Source organism: Lithobates pipiens, unplaced genomic scaffold, assembly GCF_037356315.1.
Source record: "Lithobates pipiens isolate NorthernLeopardFrog02 unplaced genomic scaffold, aLitPip1_a1.2 Scaffold_28, whole genome shotgun sequence".
Lineage (NCBI taxonomy): Eukaryota > Metazoa > Chordata > Amphibia > Anura > Ranidae > Lithobates > Lithobates pipiens.
In genome coordinates, this window is record NW_027507789.1 from 21051529 (window position 1) to 21072329 (window position 20801).

Here is a 20801-nt window from a genome sequence, read left to right on the forward strand (position 1 = left end):
AATAATGATGCCTATAAGTGACATTCTGCAACACTTTACCTTTTATATGTATCGATCAAAAATAGTTCACTTTGCATGCCACATCCCTAAATCTGGTGTATCAAAAAAGAATCTGTAGTAACATATGACACTTTTGAGGCACAACGTTTTAGTAAATTTTGTAACATTTTATTTCATTTATTTTGAAAAGTAGGGAAGAAAATCTTTTTTTTCCCCAACATCTAGTAAACATATAACAAAATACAATTATAAAACCGTCATGTTAAACCACTGCAATGATTTATAGCAAGTCTTTCCGCTCAACGCGTTTCATGGACATGGTCCTCTTCGTCAGGAGCTAGCAGACTTGAATTGGTAAGGTAAAGCATAATGGGCTGCTATACATCGCATAGTAGCCCATTATGTGTCGCTTACCTGAAACAGAAGCCCGCGATGTCTACGTTGTACCCACTGGCAGCAAGCGTCCATCTTCGCACCTCTTCCTTCCGGGGCCGCAAACACCGGCTCCGTGACTTGCTGGAGTCGCGTGACGTCACTCCTACGCATGCGTGTGGGAGCCACCAGTCACGGCATGACCCCTATTAGAAAGGGCAGGATAAAGGGCAGGATGTGCCCTTTCTAAAGGGCGCATGCGCTGATGACATCGGTGCATGCGCCATAGTGATCGGCGCTCGGCTTTTTAGTAAATATCTCCTAAGCCATGGAGGTTTAGGAGATATTTCAAGCACCTACAGGTAAGCCTTAATATACAGTGGGTATCGAAAGTTTGGGCACCCTAGGTAAAAATGTGTATTAATGTGCATAACGAAGCCAAGGAAAGATGGAAAAATCTCCAAATGGCATCAAATTACAGATTAGACATTCTTATAATATGTCAAAAAAAGTTAGATTTTATTTCCATCATTTACACTTTCAAAATTACAGAAAACAAAAAAATGGCGTCTACAAAAGTTTGGGCACCCTGCAAAATTTATAGCATGCACTGCCCCCTTTGCAAAGCTGAGACCTGCCAGTGTCATGGATTGTTCTCAATCATTGTCTGGGAAGACCAGGTGATGTCAATCTCAAAGGTTTTAAATGGCCAGACTCATCTGACCTTGCCTCAACAATCAGCACCATGGCTTCTTCTAAGTAGTTGTCTAAAAAACTGAAACTGAAAATAGTTGACGCTCACAAAGCTGGAGAAGGCTATAAGAAGATAGCAAAGCGTTTTCAGATGTCAATATCCTCTGTTCGGAATGTAATTAAGAAATGGCAGTCATCAGGAACAGTGGAAGTTAAAGCAAGATCTGGAAGACCAAGAAAAATATCAGACAGAACAGCTCGCAGGATTGTGAGAAAAGCAATTCAAAACCCACGTTTGACTGCACGATCCCTCCAGAAAGATCTGGCAGACACTGGAGTTGTGGTACACTATTCCACTATAAAGAGATACTTGTACAAATATGGTCTTCATGGAGTCATCAGAAGAAAACCTCTTCTATGTCCTCACCAGAAAAAATCTGCGTTTGAACTTTGCAAATGAACATATAGACAAGCCTGAGGCATTTTGGAAACAAGTTCTGTGGACCGATGAGGTTAAAATAGAACTTTTTGGCTGGAATGAGAAAAGGTATGTTTGGAGAAGAAAGGGCACAGAATTCAATGGAAAGAACCTCTGTCCAACTGTTAAGCATGGGGGTGGATCAATCATGCTTTGGGGTTGTATTGCAGCCAGTGGCACAGGGAACATTTCACGAGTAGAAGGGAAAATGGATTCAATAAAATTTCAGCAAATTTTGGATGGTAACTTGATGCCATCTGTGAAAAAGCTGAAGTTAAAGAGAGGATGGCTTCTACAAATGGATAATGATCCTAAACACACCTCAAAATCCACTGGGGATTACATCAAGAGGCGTAAACTGAAGGTTTTGCCATGGCCTTCACAATCTCCTGACCTCAACATTATTGAAAATCTATGGATAGACCTTAAAAGAGCAGTGCGTGACAGACAGCCCAGAAATCTCAAAGAACTGGAACACTTTTGTAAGGAAGAATGGGCAAAGATACCTCAAACAAGAATTGAAAGACTCTTGGCTGGCTACAAAAAGCGTTTACAAGCTGTGATACTTGCCAAAGGGGGCAGTACAAGATATTAACTCTGCAGGGTGCCCAAACTTTTGCAGATGCCATTTTTTTGTTTTCTGTAATTTGGAAGTTTAAATGATGGAAATAAAATCTAACTTTTTTTTGGCATATTATAAGAATGTCTAATCTGTAATTTGATGCCATTTGGAGATTTTTCCATCTTTCCTTGGCTTCGTTATGCACATTAATATACATTTTTACTTGGGGTGCCCAAACTTTCGATCCCCACTGTAAGTAAGTAGTGCTAGTAGTGTAAGGATAACCCCTTACACTACTAGGCATGCCTCAGTGTGTAGCAACCAACTCCCAAGAGCATGACATAAAGAGAGGGGTGGGACTTCAATGGACCCTCAATGGACTCCAAAAAGATGATTTTTTGGCGAGCACAAAAAAAAACAATTTTCTTTCTCAGGGACACGGGTGGTCTGAAACCTTTGGAACGTCCATAAATAGTGCAACAGAAGGATGGGCAACACAGCAAACAATGGCTAAAAGGCCCAAGAAAAAAAAAGAAGAAAAACCATGGACTGTCTGCAGCTTAAAGAGTCACCTGCAGGACCTCATGCTCGAAGCTGACATCAGAAGATGCTGAGATCTCCACCTGAAGAATGTGCGAATAGATGACAGCATTGTAAAAGTTGCTTGATGCTAAAAAGCCCAAGAAGCACACAGAGATCTAGTGGCGTGTGCCTTGACAGGAAAGGGTGGAACCCAATGCTTGACCATAAGCTTGGATGAGCCACTTACAGATGGTGGAACAGGAAGCGGTGGTGCATCCTTACAGGGTCCATATGCGATGACAAAAAGGAATCAGTCTTCCTGAAAGAAGTAGTGGTGGAGAAATAGACTTGCATAGCCGAGCTTCAGCCAATGGAGATGATTTCTCCTTTTGTTGAACTAGAGCTGGAAAGAGGGACAGCAGGAAAATATCCTGGTTGGAGTGAAAAGCAGAAACGACTTTAGACATGAAGGAAGTCCTCAGCCTTAACATCACCTTGTCTTATGCAGAACCTGAAAAGGTTCCTTGCAGGATAAAGTCAGCAGTTCAGACAGGCAGGGGCGGACTGACCATTGGGCTACTCGGGCACTGCCCGAGGGCCCCATGCCACTAGGGGGCCCCATCAGGGTTGCCAGCCTCAGTAAAACCAGGGACAGTATGTAAAAAAAATTGTGTTTTTTTTACATCTGTCTTTGAAATGTCCCTTACCGACATCCTTTTGGTCTAAAAATCCCGAGATTATAGCTGCCCCACCTCTCCAGTACCTTCTCAGCCAATAGAAACATGTCTGTGTGTACTGTGTGATTGTATACTGTGTATGTGTGTTTGTGTATACTGTGTGGCCCCATAATCTCTGATTGCCTGGGGGCCCCATAATCTCCTATTGCCCGGGGGCAGTCCGCCCCTGCAGACAGGTAATACCACCCTGTGGATGAGAATAGAGAGAGGAGTATCTCTACTGAATTCAAATAACAGATTCTGAAGTGCAAAGAGAACCAAGATTTAGATCCCACGGTCATAGCATGAAAAATACGACTTGAATTCATAATTTTTACTGTAGTATATGCTAAAAGAATATAAGGGTTAAATCCTCACAGCACCGAGGCCCTCTTATTCAGCAGCCATTTAATGCAGTCAATCCAAGGCGCCATAACCCCGTCTAAGCAGTGAAACAGGGGAGCTTCCTTTGAATTGGGTTATAGTCAATGGGAACATAGAGCCTCCTGGCAGGATTCCCAGAACTCCATTGAACAGAAGAGCTGCTCTGATAATGTCTACATTCTGAGAGAAGAAAATAAATTTTTCCAGCCTTTAGCACCTAAACAAAGCTGTGATTTCCTTCACAAGTTTAACGACCCCCCCCCCCATGTTCCATATTACCCTTGGGGGGGTTGGAGAGGAATCTGGACTTGGTACTTTCTTCTGTACTGTAATGAATGTTCTTATAAAGTAGCTGAATGCATAATGATCTGTATGTACAATAAGTTGAGCAGACCCAAAATGTTGAAATCATTTAGGCCTGCATTGGGTGGGAAAAAGGGGAAGGAGATAGGAAAAGGAAATGAAACAGATAGGAAGAATAGCGAAAGGGGGGGGGGGGGAGGTAAAAATGACAAAGAGAGGGAAGGCATAAAAAGTTGGAGAGCGAGTAAAAGGAGAGGAAGCATTTGGAGCTGAGAAAGTGGGGAAATTGAGACAGCGAGAGGGAGAAACAGGAAGAGAAGGAGATAGGAAAAGTAAGTGGAAGGAAGAATAAGGAAAAGGAAATAGAGAGAAGGAAAAGAGAGGGGGGAAGAATGAGAATGTAGGGAATACGACAGGTAGAAGAATCTCCAAATGGAGTCTATTAAACTAATGGAGAGGATACATCATACTCTTATGGACTCCATACAAATTTTTGACTGCAAATGGTACTCTTGGTCAGCCTATTAGGTATCCACCATGGTCAAGACTCCTCCCTATCTAGCTCTGCCAACTATGTTAGAACCGCTCATGAGAATTGAGATTCCAGTCAGTATTCCCACCCTCTAAACCAGCCTTTCTCAACCTTTTCAACACAGAGGAACCCTTGAAATAGTTCTCCAGTCTTGGGGAACCCCTGCTAAGAATTTGAAATCTACAACTCATGATACATTAGCGTGATGGTCAGTGGGAAGAATGGTCCTTACACTTGTGGTCATTGGGAAGACTTACCTCCTTACAGATAGCTAAAAAGATCAATGGTGTCAGTGGGAACTTATCTGAGAGGCAGAAATGGCCCAATGCTGAAGGAACCCCTAGCAACCTCTGGAGGAACCCTAGGGTTCCACGGAATCCTGGTTGAGAATCACTGCTCTAAACAAATCTGATAGCATAGTTTTCGGTAAGATGCCAAACCATCCTATATGCAGATGTAATATTGTCTTGCTCGTTCCACACTTTGTTATTCTTGGTCTTTTTTCTGTTAATGTTATAAATTTCTTATTTAAATACTATGTAGAGAGATGCTTACCAAAAAAACCCGTATCTTGCCTGTTTTGTGGATTTTATATATAGTAATCTTTACGCTCATTACATTTTTGTAATTGCTCAAATATCACAATAAAAACGTTGTAAACAAAAGAAAGGGAGAAGAAAAAAAAAAGGACTAGTAAAAAATTTTGGAAAAAGACAAGGGTAAAATGGAAAGAAGACTAGAAAAAGTTACATTAGTTAGTAAGGTTGAATAACCCTTCAGACTGGACCATTTTGCTGGTAAATGACCAGAGGTCTTTTTACAATTTGGCACTGCGCTGCTTTAACTGGTAATTGCGCGGTCATGCAATGTTGTACCCAAACAAAATTTGCGTCCTTTTCTTCCCACAAATAGAGCTTTCTTTTGATGGTATTTGATTGCCTCTGCGATTTTTATTTTTTGCGATATAAATGTAAAAAGACAGCAAATTTTGAAAAAAAATGATATTTTCTACTTTTTGTTATTAGAAAAATCCAATAAACTCAATTTTAGTCATACATTTAGGCCAAAATGTATTCAGCCACATGTCTTTGGTAAAAAAAAGTCAATAACTGTATATTTATTGGTTTGCGCAAAAGTTGTCACATCTACAAACTAAGGTACGTTTTCTGGAATTTACGCAGCTTTTAGTTTACGACTGCCTATCTCATTTCTTGAGGTGCTAAAATGGCAGGGCAGTACAAAACCCCCCCAAATGACCCCATTTTGGAAAGTAGACACCCTAAGGAAATTGATAAGTGGCATGTTGAGCCCATTGAATATTTTATTTTTTTGCCTCAAGCGATTGAATAATGACAAAAAATAATTTTTTTTTTTTTTTTTTTTTTTACACAAAGTTGTCACTAAATGATATATTGCTCACACATGCTATGGGCATATGTGAAATGACACCCCAAATTAAATTCTGCTGCTTCTGCTGAGTACGGGGATACCACATATGTGGGACTTTTTGGGAGCCTAGCCACGTACGGGGCCCCGAAAACCAAGAACCGCCTTCAGGTTTTCTAAGGGCGTAAATATTTGACTTCACTCCTCACTACCTATTACAGTTTTGAAGGCCATAAAATGCCAAGATGGCACAAAACCCCCACAAATGACCCCATTTTAGAAAGTAGACACCCCAAGCTAGTTGCTGAGAGGCATGTTAAGTCCATGGAATATTTTATATTTTGCCACAAGTTGCGGGAAAATTACAAACTTTTTTTTTTTTTCACAAAGTTGTCACTAAATGATATATTGCTCACGCATGCCATGGGCATATGTGAAATGACACCCCAAAATAAATTCTGCTGCTTCTCCTGAGTACGGGGATACCACATATGTGGGACTTTTTGGGAGCCTAGCCGCGTACGGGGCCCCGAAAACCAAGCACCGCCTTCAGGCTTTCTAAGGGCGTTACAGTTTTGAAGGCCATAAAATGCCAAGATGGCACAAACCCCCCCCAAATGACCCCATTTTGGAAAGTAGACACCCCTAAATTTAGTGGTACACTAGTGAGACTAGGTAATAAATGGCGGGTGCCCTGAAACTATAAAAAAAATAACTAACCAACCAGCGTCACCTGTAACAGTTATATGGTGATCACTGGTGAAAGGGTTAACTAGGGGGCAATCAGGGGGCTTTATGCGGTAGTATATGGGGGTCCCTGGCGCTATAAAAAGCTGCGGCGAACCTAAATACCTACCTGCCTAACTAGCGTCACCTGTGACACTAATACAGTGATCAGAAAAACGATCGCTTATTAGGCTGGGTTCACACTGGAGCGATGTGGGAACGCCACGAATGCGCGGCGGGTTCCCGCATCACATGCCTCCCGGCGGCAGTTCACACTGCCCTATGCGAACTGCTGGGAGTGTCAGTGAAATGTTAATGACACCCCCAAATCAGTTCGCATATCGCAGTGCGATCTGCAAACTTGGATCGCATGGTGTGAACACCCATGCGATCCGATTCTGCTGCGGACCAAAAAAAGGGTCCCGTGCGAGTTTGCGGCGGGTGCGGCGGGTGCGACACGAATTCAGCCATACTATCTGTATGGCTGAACTCGAATCGCACAGAGATCGGATGTGATTTGCACTGCAGTGCGGTGAGAATCACATCCGTTCTCATAAACCGCTGCAATGTGAACCCAGCCTTAGTGACACTGGCGACGGGGGGTGATCACGGGGTTAAACCTTTATTGGGGGGGTTAGGGGGGTACCTTAGAACTAAAGGGGGCTAACCCTAACTGCCCTAACAGTTATTACAGTCACAAATGACACCCGCCGGGTGATCAGGGGGTTAAACCTTTATTAGGTAATAAATGGCGGGTGCCCTGAAACTATAAAAAAATAACTAACCAACCAGCGTCACCTGTAACAGTTATATGGTGATCACTGGTGAAAGGGTTAACTAGGGGGAAATCAGGGGGCTTTATGCGGTAGTATATGGGGGTCCCTGGCGCTATAAAAAGCTGCGGCGAACCTAAATACCTACCTGCCTAACTAGCGTCACCTGTGACACTAATACAGCGATCAGAAAAACGATCGCTTATTAGGCTGGGTTCACACTGGAGCGATGCGGGAACGCCATGAATCCGCGGCGGGTTCCCGCATCGCATGCCTCCCGGCGGCAGTTCACACTGCCCTATGCGAACTGCTGGGAGTGTCAGTGAAATGTTAATGACACCCCCAGATCAGTTCGCATATCGCAGTGCGATCTGCAAACTCGGATCGCATGGTGTGAACACCCATGCGATCCGATTCTGCTGCGGGCCAAAAAAAGGGTCCCGTGCGAATTTGCGGCGGGTGCGACACGAATTCAGCCATACTATCTGTATGGCTGAACTCGAATCGCACAGAGATCGGATGTGATTTGCACTGCAGTGCGGTGCGAATCACATTCGTTCTCATAAACCGCTGCAATGTGAACCCAGCCTTAGTGACACTGGCGAGGGGGGGTGATCACGGGGTTAAACCTTTATTGGGGGGGTTAGGGGGGCACATTAGAACTAAAGGGGGCTAACCCTAACTGCCCTAACAGTTATTACAGTCACAAATGACACCAATGCAAAAAAAAAAAAAAAAAAAAAAAAAGCAATTGGTGTCACTGTGACTGGGGGGGGCAGGGGTAATTGGGGGGTGATCGGGGGGGCAGGGGTAATTGGGGGGTGATCGGGGGGTAAAGGGGGGGTGTGAGTGTGCCTGGCATGTTCTACTGTGTAGTGTAGTGCTTGTGCAACTCACCGATGCTCTCTCCTCGGTGCCGGAACGAAAAATACCGACACGGAGGAGAGAATACATCACTTCCTCTCCTGTGTTTACATTACAGGAGAGGAAGTGATGTCACGGGACATTTTCATTCGTCGGGAGCGATCACGAAGGGGTGGCCATGAATGAATGGCCGTCCCCTCGTCCGGGATCGCTCCCGAACGAATACCGACTGCCGCAGGCACCGGGCGGGGGCCCGATCGGGCCCCCGACCCGCGGGCAGGCAAGGACGTACATGTAAGCCCTTATGCCTGCCCGTGCCATTCTGTCGACGTACATCGTCGTGCGGCGTCGGCAAGTGGATAAAGACACCAGTCCATCCAGTTCAACCTGAGTGAGGGTCTACAATTGTCCCTATCCCTGTACATTGCACACTCACATCCATCCCTACCCTCAAGGAGCCCACAATCCAAGGTTCCCATTCATATACTAGGGCCAATTTGGGACAGAAGCCAATTAACCTACCTGCATGTCTTTGGAGTGTGGGAGGAAACCGGAGTACCCGGAGGAAACCCACGCAGGCAAACATGCAAACTCCAGGCAGGTAGTATCATGGTTGGGATGCGAACCAGCAACCCTTCTTAGGCCGCGTACACACGGGCGGATTGTCTGCCCAACTAAGTTCGTCAGACAATCCGACAGACAGTCTGTTCAAAATTTGCATGAACGGACTTGACCACACACGATGAGCAGACAGTCTGCTGAAAGCGTGCGCGATGACGTGTACAGCACGTACGACGGGACTAGAAAAACGACGTCCTATACACTGCAATGCAACCTTCGGCCGTGTAAATCCTTTCTGAGCATGCGCCATACTTAGTCCGTCCAACTTGCCTACACACGAGCGGACTGTCCGCTGAAACCAAGTTTGGACGGACAAAACCAAGTTTGAACGGACAAAATTTCGGAAATTCCGTAAGACTTTGTTCGTCAGACAGTCCGCTGAAAAAGTCCGCTGAAGCCCACACACGAGCGGATTGTCCGCTGAAACACGGTTCAGCGGACTAAGTTGGACAGACAATCCGCCCGTGTGTACGCGGCCTTACTGCTAGGTGAGAGTGCTAACCACTATACCACTGTGCCGCCTCAAAGTGAAAGAAAAAGAGACATGCCCCGTACACACGATCGGACATTCTGACGGATGTTGGCTCAAACTTGTCTTGCATACACACGGTCACACAAAGTTGGTCAGAAATTGCGATCGTCAAGAACGCGGTATGTACAACACGCACGACGAGCTGAGAAAAATTAAGTTCAAGAGCCAGTGCGGCTCTTCTGCTTGATTCTGAGCGTGCTGCCACTTTGTGCGTCAGAATTGTGTATGCACGATCGGAATTTCCGACAACGGATATTGTTGTCGGAAAATTTGAGATCCAGATCTCAAATTTTGTGTGACAGAAATTCCTATGGAAAATGTCAGATGGAGCCTAAACACAGTTGGAATTTCCGGCAAAAAGCTCCCATGGAACATTTTCCATCTGAGAATCCGACCGTGTGTACGGGGCAAAAGAAAGAATATGGAGGGAAAGAGAAATAAAGGTGAACAAATGTCAAATGTAAATACTATAGTTTAAAGCGGAGGTCCACCCTAAAGTGGACCTTCCGCTCATCGGAACCCTCCCCCCCTCCGGCGCCACAATTGGCACCTTTCAGGGGGGAGGGGGGTGCAGATACCTGTACAGTACAGGTATCTGCACCCACTTCCGGGATAGCTCTCTGCGGAAAGGGGCGTAGATTATGCCCCTTTCCGCAAGTGCCCGCCCCTTTCCGCAAGTGCCCCGCTGCCTGCTGGGAAACACACAGATCCCAGAGGCAGCGGGGACCGTCCTTATTGCGCAGCGCGACTCGCGCATGCGCAGTAGGGAACCGGGAAATGAAGCCGAAAGGCTCCACTTCCTGATTCCCATACCCAAGATGGCGGCGGCAGCACCCGAGAGACGATCTAGAGATCGGCTTCGGGTGCTGACATCGCGGGCGCGCTGGACAGGTAAGTGTCACTATTTTAAATGTCAGCAGCTGCAGTATTTGTAGCTGCTGGCTTTAAAAAAAAAAAAAAAAAACGCGGAGTCCCGGCGGACTCCCGCTTTAAAGCTTCCATTGGTGACTTGCTCTGAAAGGACAAGTTCACCTTTAAAAAAATAAATAAATGCATATTTTTTGCTGGTAAATAAAATGTGCATTTATAATTTTTTTTCTTAGGTGCCTGCAGAGCATTGCACTCTTGGTGAGCAGATCATGGGTACAATGCCAAGCTCCTGCAGACTGTCAGTCTGTCTACCTGTACCTCCTGTATAGGCAGGCAGTTACAGAAGTCCAAGAAGATCAACAGACTACAAGAACTATGAGATCGCTCACCAGCACCCTCGCACTTTATTGAGAACTACAAGCCGTCTGCCATGGTGGAAGAGGGCACTTGTAGTTCATTTATTCACAGAAGTCTGATGCGCTGTTTTTTAAGTGTCCCATTGTCACAATGGGGGATCACGTCAGGGTGCGGGCAGGTACTTTAGTAACATGGTCCATGTCATACCCTGAATATGAGTGTAATAAGTTACTAAAGGCAAACTTATCCTTTAAATATGAAGGTTCTAGGACTCGCCATCTAAAGTGTCATCAACATGGAAAGAGCATACAGCCAATGTAGTGGGAAAAGTCTGTCCCCATCCTACATACTGTGCTTGTTAGGCTGTGAAATTAGAAATAGTATGGCAACCCCAGAGCCTGCATTTGTAATAACAAATCAGCAAAGACAGCTTCCACATTTCTAACCCTTTAAGGGAACTAATATATGACTGTAAAAAGTGTATTTCAATCCATACAGAAGCTGATAATGGTTTTAACAAAATAAAATTTAATGACACATAACAGCCATAAAAAACTATCCATTGGATAGACACAGAGTAAGTGCCGTTCTCTGGGAGGATCGGCTCAGTCTCTTATATTGTAGTTGCGGATTTTGGAGGTGCTGTGTGTCCCTCTGCCCCTTGTATGCTTTGCCGTCACTGGTCGTCCCATCTTGTCTGGACTTTTCCTAATTGCAGACGGTGGTGTCACAGTAGTAGGGCCTTTTTTGTGATTACCCGTCTGAGTCTTACCAGGGAGTGCTGTGAGTTAAAAACAAAAAAAATTAGCACACAGCATTACCAAACAGATAAAAGGACTTCTGCTCTAATTAGTATAAAAGCAGCTTCATTAATTTTTTATAGATTTTTTTTAGGCCTTCATAAGTTAAAAAAACAGGTTTCATTGCAATACTCTCCTTATCCCTGGGGCTGTCCTCAGCTCACTGTTCTGCAATCCAGGGACGGTCACCCAGCATCATTTAAAGGAGTTGTAAAGGCACAAGGTTTATCTTCATGCATTCTATGCCTGAAGATAATAAAAACCCTCGTGTGTAGCAGCTTCCCCAGCACCCTCTAATTATTTACCTGAGCCCCATCTCTCTCCAGCGATGTTCATGAATGTTTAAGCCGTCCGGGACACTCCTCCCGATTGGCTGAGACACAGCACGGTGCCATTGGCTCATGCGGCTGTCAATTAAAGTCAGCCAGACAATCGGGGGAGAGAGGGGGTGGGGTGGGGCTCTGTGTTGTAATGAGAGAGAGAAGAAGAAGAGGAGGAGGGAGGAGAGAGAGGAGGAGGAGGAGGAGGAGGGAGGGATGGGAGAAAGAGAGGGGGGAGAGAGAGAGAGAGAGAGAGAGAGAGAGAGAGAGGGGGGGAGAGAGAAGAGGGGGGAGGAGAGAGAGAATAACAGGGGGGAAAGAGGGAGGGAGACTTTTTTCATGTACAGGTAATGCTGGATATTTTGTGATAGGTTCTCTTTACCCCTTGAAGACTAATGCCCTGGTACACACGGTCGGAAATTCCATCAGAAAAGGTCCGATCGGATTATATTGTTGGAAAATCCGATCGTGTGTGGGCTCTATCTGACTTTTTCCATTGGAAATTCCGACGGAAAAAATTTGAGAGCAGGATCTAAAATTTTCCGACAAAAAAATCAGATCGGACTTCTTTTGTAAAGAATTCCGACGGACAAAGTGCTACGGATTTTGTGGTTGGAATGTCCGACCGTGTGTACAAGTCATTAGCCTTTTACAGACACTTGTTGCTTACAAGTTAAAATCAGTATTTTTTGCTAGAAAATTACTTGGAACCCCCAAACATTATATATGTATATATATATTTTTTTTAGCAGAGACCCTAGAGAATAAAATGGTGGTTGTTGCAATATTTTATGTTATACTGTATTTGCGCAGCAGTTTTGCAAACGCAATTGTTTTGGGAAAAAATACACTTTCATGAATTAGCCCAATTTTCTTCTATAATGTGAAAGATTGTTACGCCGAGTAAATAGATACCTAACATGTCATGCTTTAAAATTGTGCACACTTGTGGAATGGTGACACACGTGTCAGGTATTTTTTTGGAGGGATCTGAGATCTATAAGACCCCAAATCCCTCCTTTGCACTTAAAAGCATTAAAAACACCAAGTTTGGCTGCTTTGAATACTGTCATTTTTTTTTATTTTTTAAATCTGGTGCCTTTAAGGCTCCAGTAAACCAGAAGTGATGTGATTACATCGCTTCTGAGTTACTAGATCCGAGACCCGATCAAAGCCAATTCTGGCTTTGTTCGGGTCTCCGGCCAGCTGGCGGACATGCCCGCTGGGCGCTCGGGCCTCCAAGTGGGACGAGAGAGCCCAGGCCAGCAGCGGAAGGCGGAGGGGGGGGGGTTTACGTACCCTCCTGCTGCTTGTAATATCAGCCGAGTGGCTGATTAGCTGCATCGGTTGTTATTACAAGAAAGTCAGCTCTAAAAAACGGTACCGGGGTCACCCCGGTACAACCACAAAAAAGAAAAAGGCTGCATATATGCATTACGTTGGCATGGAGGGGTTAATGATACGCACTACCTATCTCACCACCATGAAAAAGTCAGTTGGTACACAGCAGCTGCTGAGTAATGAGTGCAAGTAGATGGATGATTTACCAGCACTCAGCAATGTGTAGCATTTCACCCAGACAGATAACTCGTAATAGCCCAATAGGCTGATGTGAACACTGTTGACATTGTGTCTGATGGGGAAGTGCACAGATAACCCAGTGACAGCTCCATGCTAAGTTAGGCAATAACATAGCAAATAGATGGCCCTCTCAGGCGTCTGCAATGCTATTTCACTCTTTCAACATACAGGTGTGCAGGGCCAAAGCTGAAATATCAGAGCAGCAAGTACAGTGCGTATAGAAAAGAATCACCCCCTTTTAAAATAATCACATTTTGTTGCTTTGCGGCCTGAAATGAAGACACAGTTTTCGTTTTTATTTTTTTTATCCAGCTGTATTTATTCTTTATAACATCCATGTGAAAAATATAAACACCAAAATGTCAGAAAAAATAAAAATAAAATTCAATGTAGGGTTGCAGGGGATGCCGTGTATACCTATTTGCATAAAGGCCGTGGTGGCACAGAGAATGCAGGCATGCCAGGGGTGCCGTTTTTGAAATCACTGAGTTTGAAAAAGGATCACCCCCTTGTGTCAGTATTTTGTTGAACCACCTTTTGCTTTAATTCCAGCCTTTAGTCTGTTGGAATAAGTCTCTACTAATTTTGCACATCTAGACTTTGCAAGATTTGCACGCTCTTCTTTGCAGAACTGCTAAAGTTCAGTTAAATTTGATGGTGACTGTTTTTGGACTGCATTCTTCAAGTGATTCCACAGATTTTCAATGAGGTTTAAGTCTGGGATCTGACTTGGCCAAGCAAGGACATTCACCTTTAATGCCGCGTACACACGGTCGGAGAATCCGTCGGAATGCGTCTTATCGGACCGTGTCGTCAGATAATCCGACTGTGTGTGGTATGCATCGGACTGATTCCGTCCGAATATCCGTCGGACCCAATTTTCCAATATGTTGGAAATATTTCCCGACCAACTGGGCCGGTCGGACGTAATCCGATCATGTGTAGAGAATTTTGATCGGACAAAGTGCCACGCATGCTCAGATCAAATTCCTACACCAAAGCTATTGGCTACTAGCCTGAATCTAGTCCCATCGTAACGAAATTACGTCATCACGTTCTGAAAGATCAGATTTTTCGACAACTTAGTCCGACCGTGTGTATGCAACAGTTTCGGACACAATCCGTCAGACTAAATCTGATGGACAAAATCGGACGGATTTGGTTGGCAGAATCTCCGACCGTGTGTACAGGGGCTTACTCCTTCAATCACTCTGTGTTCATTTTTTCTGTGTGCTTTGGGTCATGTTGGAAGGTGAATCTTCTTCCCATTGACAACGTTCTGGCAGAGGGCAGCAGATTTTCCTCAAGAATTTGTTGGTATTTTGCCTAAGGCCGCATACACACGGGCAGATTGTCTGCCCAACTTAGTCCGCTGAACCGTGTTTCAGCGGACAATCCGCTCGTGTGTGGGCTTCAGCGGACTTTTTCAGCGGACAGTCTGACAGACTTTGTCTTTCGGAATTTCCGTAATTTTGTCCGTCCAAACTTGGTTTTGTCCGTCTAAACTTGGTTTCAGCGGACAGTCCGCTCGTGTGTAGGCAAGTTGGACGGACTAAGTATGGCGCATGCTCAGAAAGGATTTACACGGCCGAAGGTTGCATTGCAGTGTATTGGACGTCGTTTTTCTAGTTCCGTCATACGTGCTGTACACGTCATCGCGCAAGTTTTCAGCGGACTGTCTGTTCATCGTGTGTGGTCAAGTCCGTTCATTCAAAAGTTGAACGGACTGTCTGTCGGATTGTCTGACGAACTTAGTTGGGCAGACAATCCGCCCGTGTGTACGCGGCCTAATCCATTTTTCCTTCTATCCCGACACTTGCTCCAGTCCCTGCTGCAGAGAAATACCCCCATAAGCCCTTGTACACACGGTCGGACATTCCGACGGAAAATGTCTGATCGGACTGTGTTGTCGGATAATCCGACCGTGTGTGGGCTCCATCTGAGTTTTTCCGTCGGAATGTCCGACCAACAAAGTTTGAGAGCTGGATATAAAATTTTCCAACAACATGATCCGATCGGACTTTGTCCGATTGTTTGTAGAGAATTCTGATCGCACAAAGTGCTACGCATGCTCAGATCAAATTACGAGACCAAAGCTATTGGCTACTAGCCGCAACGTAGTCCTGTCGCAAGAAACGAACGTCATCACGTTATGAACAATTGGATTTTCTGACAACTTTGTCCGACCGTGTGTATGCAACACCAGTTTTGGAAAAAATCAGACGGATTTTGTTGTCGGAATGTCCGACCGTGTGTACAAGGGCTTACAGGATATTACCACCTCCATGCTTTACTGTAGGAATGGTGTTATTTGGATGGTGAGCTGTATTGGATTTGTGCCAGACATATCATTTAGTGTTAGTAATTCAATTTTAGTCTCATCTGACCAGAACACCTTTTTTCCATGAGGCCTCAGAATCTTCAATGTGCTTTTTGGCAAAGCTCAGCTGTGACTGCATGTGGCCTTTCTTTTCTTTTTTCGTGTCTTTTTTTTGCAACCCTCACATACAAGCCACATTTGTGGAGAATGTGTTATATTGTTGTCACATGCACACAATGACCACTCTGTCATAAATTCCTGCAACTGCTTCAGAGTTGCTGTAGGCCTCTTGGTAGCCTCTCTGACCAGTTTCCTCCTGGCTTTTTCATACAGTTTGGAGCGACGTCCTGATCCAGGGAGGGGTGTGTAAAAGTGGGTTGCGCCCCTCCAGATCTAAGTTGCTCCCCCCAAAGCCCCCTGTCCACGACCTCCCTTCTACCTCTCCACAAAGTACCAGGGTTGCTAACAGCCATTAAATTCAAGGACAGTTTAAAAAATCCGTGATTTTTACATCTGTGTCTATGAATGCCTGTTATGGACATGCAGTCTGCATGTCTATAACGGATATTCACAGACAGATGTAAAAATCATGGATTTTACAAACTGTCTGTGAATTTCGGTTAGGTTCACAGTACTGCGGGTGGTTGCGGGAATCGCAGCTGTTTCTGCACCCTCAACCAATCGCAGCCAAAACACACTGCTCTTTACAGACGTGCGGGGCTGCCAGTCATTCTTAAAGGCACCCTAATGCATCTAAAAATACAGCATGTTTTCAGGTGTGGGAACTGCACCATGCAATTTCCCGGCTGCTGCGGTTCAATAATGGTGCAGGAACCTTTTTCCTGCATTTAATGCAGGCACAGCAGGCCATTCAAATGAAAGGGCTGCTGTGCCCAATTAAATGGGGCTCAAGATAATTCCTCTTCTTCTTCTCTGAGCCAAAGCTAATTTAAAATGGTCTGGAAAACAGTTCTGTGATCAGACTAATCAAAATTTGACATTCTTTTTGGGCGCTGTGTCCTCCAAACTAATAAGGAAAGGGACCTTTGTAGCTTGTCATCGGCGCTCAGTTCAAAGGTCGGAATCTCCGACGGTATGGGGGTGAATTAATGCATATGGTAATGGGCAGCTTGCACATCTGGAAAGGTACTATCAATGCTGAAAGATATATCTGCAAATTAGAGCAGCATAAGCTTCTACCCAGATATCTTTTTTTTCAGGGAAGGTCTTGCATATTTCAGCAGAACAATGCTAAACTGCAAAATACTGCATCTATGGCAACAGCATGGATTCATAGAGTCTGGGTGCTTAACTGGCCTGCCTGCAGTCAAGACCTTTCACTATTTGAAAATATTTGGTGCATCTTGAAAAGAAAAAATACAACAAAGATGACCCAGGACTGTTGAGAAGTTTGAATCCTATATCAGGCAAGGATGCAGGCTGAACAGTTCTTTTCTAAAGAATCATTTGGTTGGTCATCATGGTGCAAATTTTTGTCTGTATTTGGATTTCCATTAAGTCTATTTTCTAAAACTACTGTTAATTGTTAACCCTTGAATATACTGTAAAAGTAAAGGCGGAAATTATTCTTTACTTTATTGCTTATTGACTCTACTAAAGTATATCTACCCTGGGTAAACACTACTGAGCCGTATGGCCTTTTTTATGCACCTCTGTATTACAAATGAGGAGACTTTCTGTTTAAAGCAGAACTTTACCCGTAACAACTTGATAAAAACGTATGCTCTTTCCACAATAATAATTATGCTACCAAAATGAGTGTGTGCTGTAAATTGCCTCCAGCATTGTTCCTGTTTTTTTTTTCTTGCTGGAGGCGGCTATTTTGCTAAAGCCCAGAACTCCCAAGCAGCAGTAAATCTTTAGGCTGTCAGTACACCGGCCTCTAGCGTTCATATGCAGAGCAAGGTGAGACACAGAGGTTGATTTACTAAAGGCAAATAGACTGTGCACTTTGCAAAGTGCAGTTGCATCCGCAAGGGAATTTGCTCCAGAGCTTAGTGAATTACCGTATATACTCGAGTATAAGCCGAGATTTTCAGCCTCTTTTTTGAGGCTGAAAGTGCCCCCCTCGGCTTATACTCGAGTCATCGCTGTCTGCCCGCTCGATCAGCGTGTCGAGCAGACAGACAGCGGCCATTCTATAGTTCAAAAGCCGCGCCTCCGGCTCCGCCTGTGATAGGCGGAACACTGAATTTCCCAGCAGCCTGTGTTCCGCCTATCACGGACATCGTATCATCCTCGTACTACGGACGAGGATGATACGATGTACGTGATAGGCGGAACACAGGCTGCTGGGAAATTCAGTGTTCCGCCTATCACAGGCGAAGGCGGCGGCGCAGCTTTTGAATTTTACAATGGCCGCCGAGGCGCCGACGAACGAAGAGGGCACGGGACGGAGGCAAGGCAAGGCACGGCACGGGACGGGACGGGACGGGACGGAACGGAGGCAAGGCACGGCGGCGAGGCACGGAGGCAAGGAGGCTCGGCACGGGACGGAGGCTCGGGACAAAGGCTCGGGACACAGGTAGGCTGGACACACACACACACACACACACACACACACACACACACACGGATGGATACACACACACACAGGGATGGATGGATGGATGGAGACACACACACACAGGGATGGATGGATGGATGGATGGAGACACACACACACAGGGATGGATGGATGGATGGACACACACACACACAGGGATGGATGGATGGATGGAGACACACACACACAGGGATGGATGGATGGATGGATGGAGACACACACACACAGGGATGGATGGATGGATGGACACACACACACACAGGGATGGATGGACGGACACACAGGGATGGACGGACACACAGGGATGGACGGACACACAGGGATGGACGGACACACACACAGGGATGGACAGGCATGTCTTACCCTCGGCTTATACACGAGTCAATAAGTTTGCCAGTTTTTTTGGGGGTAAATTGGGGGCCTCGGCTTATATTCGGGTCGGCCTATACTCGAGTATATACGGTAAGTAAAGCTGCACTTTGCAAAGAGTACCCAACCACGGGCAAGGAAAATGTTAAAAAACAGCATTTTTCCTTGCACATGATTGAATGATGGAAGTTTACTAAGCTCTGGAGCAATCACACCTGCAGAGAGCAACTACACTTTGCAAACTGCACAGTCTATATGCTTTTAGTAAATCAAACCCAGTGTGTTACTGGATTTTAAAGTGGTTGTAAACCCTTACAACCAACTTTGACCTACAGGTAAGCCTAGATTAAGGCTTACCTGTAGGTCCAAGAAATATCTCCTAAACCTACACGGTTTAGGAGATATTTGCCGAAAGACAGGCACCGCTGTCTACGGCGCATGCGCCATAGACAGCGGCGCGCAGGGGCACTGAGCGCACCACGGTCAACGGCGCTATGCCGCGAGTGGCGGCTCCCGTGTGCATGACAGCGGTGGAGCAGCGGGACACACTGAGAAGATGGATGCGCTGGACTACAGGGGACAGCGGTGACTTTGCTGGCTCCTGTGTCAGGTAAGTGACACATAATGGGCTACTATGCGATGCATAGTAGTCCATTATGCTTTACCTTTGCAGGGAATGAAAGAGGAAGTAAACTCATCAGGGTTTACTTCCTCTTTAAAACGTATTGGGCTCTTAGTTTTAATATTTGACATAACTATACCTGTTAAAAGGGACCAGCCTAAAGTGATCTAGCAGGACTTCACTTCCTGACTAAAGTTCTACTTTAAATACTCCTTTTTTTTTTTGTACAACTCAACCAATAGACTCAATTCAATTTATGTAATATACTTTACTACATATCTACTGTTTTCTACTTCATTGTCTGTATTTTGTATTAAAACATTAAAGCGGTAGTAAACCGCTGTTTTTTTGTTTTTTTTAAGTCTGCAAGGTAAAGCCATAATGTGCTGGTATGCATCACATACTAGCACATTATGTGAAACTTACTTTAGAATGAAGCCCTTCCAGTGGCGAGCTTTCACCTCTGACAAGGTTACTGTATTCACCCGTCTTCCTTCCGGGTTCCAGAACTCTGGCTATGTCACCGTTTACGGCACAGAACTCTGAAGGAACGGCCCGGATTGCCGTTCCTTTAGAGCGCCGGTGCCGTTAACGTGGCTGGCAGCATGTACAGTAAATATCTCCTAGATGGCGCACGGTAAGGAGGTATTTACAGTACCTATAGGTAAGCCTTATTATAGGCTTATCTATAGGCACAAATTATGCATAGGAGTTTGCGCCCACATTAATAAAAACTTAAATTACACCTTTGCTTTGCAGGGTGTATTTATTTTTATTTTTTTTGCCTTTACTTCCTCTTTAATTCTAACTTAAAACATAAGTTACTATTGATTAGTCCATTAACGTTAATATACCAAACAGTTCAATCTAATGAACAATCAGTCCTCCAAACTTTTATTTGAACAATAAATCCCATGCTGCCTGTATATGTTTTGCATCATGCGTCTCCAGCGACAATAATTAGGACATAGATTTTGGCAGAAAGCCAAATGGGGAGGAAGGGATTGCAGCTCGCACAGCTCTTGTACACAGATAACGCAAGTTATTTGTGCAATACAGTCCACATAAACCTTAAAATAAACATGGCTCGTGAACTGTAGGTAATGACCTGCAGTAACACCTCTGGTCTGATCATCTGGACATGCTCGGCAGCAAATAGAAGCAATTATAAAGCGCGTAATAAACCAAAAAAAAAAAAAAAGCCTGAAAAGAGGAGTATGTCTGGACAAACAATTTGAAGCTGATTGGTTGTCCAGACATACTCCTCTTTTCAGGCAATTTTACACTTTTTTTTTTATCACTAGAGAAATGACAAAACAGAATCAGAATGAAAACATTTTTGATTTCACGTTTTAAAAAGTGGTTGCAGGTAGATAGTTAAAGAGGGAGTCCGCCGGGACTCCGCGTTTTTTTTTTTTTTTTAAAAGCCAGCAGCTACAAATACTGCAGCTGCTGACTTTTAAAATAGTGACACTTACCCGCCCAGCGCGCGCCCGCGATGTCGGCACCCGAAGCCGATCTCTCGATCGTCT

At 44.8% G+C, this 20801-nt stretch overlaps 1 protein-coding gene across 4 annotated transcripts in view; it reads right to left on the reverse strand.

Annotated features, from left to right (window-relative positions):
- Positions 1–11198: 11198 nt before the first annotated feature.
- CCDC57 (coiled-coil domain containing 57) overlaps positions 11199–20801 on the reverse strand; it is an 85738-nt gene continuing 76135 nt past the window's right edge. For all 4 annotated transcript variants that reach the window (XM_077458881.1, XM_077458878.1, XM_077458877.1 and 1 more), the window contains one exon: positions 11199–11472. In XM_077458881.1, the coding sequence (XP_077315007.1) occupies positions 11297–11472 (176 nt within the window). In that variant the 3' untranslated portion in view covers positions 11199–11296. The remainder of the gene's footprint in view (positions 11473–20801) is intronic.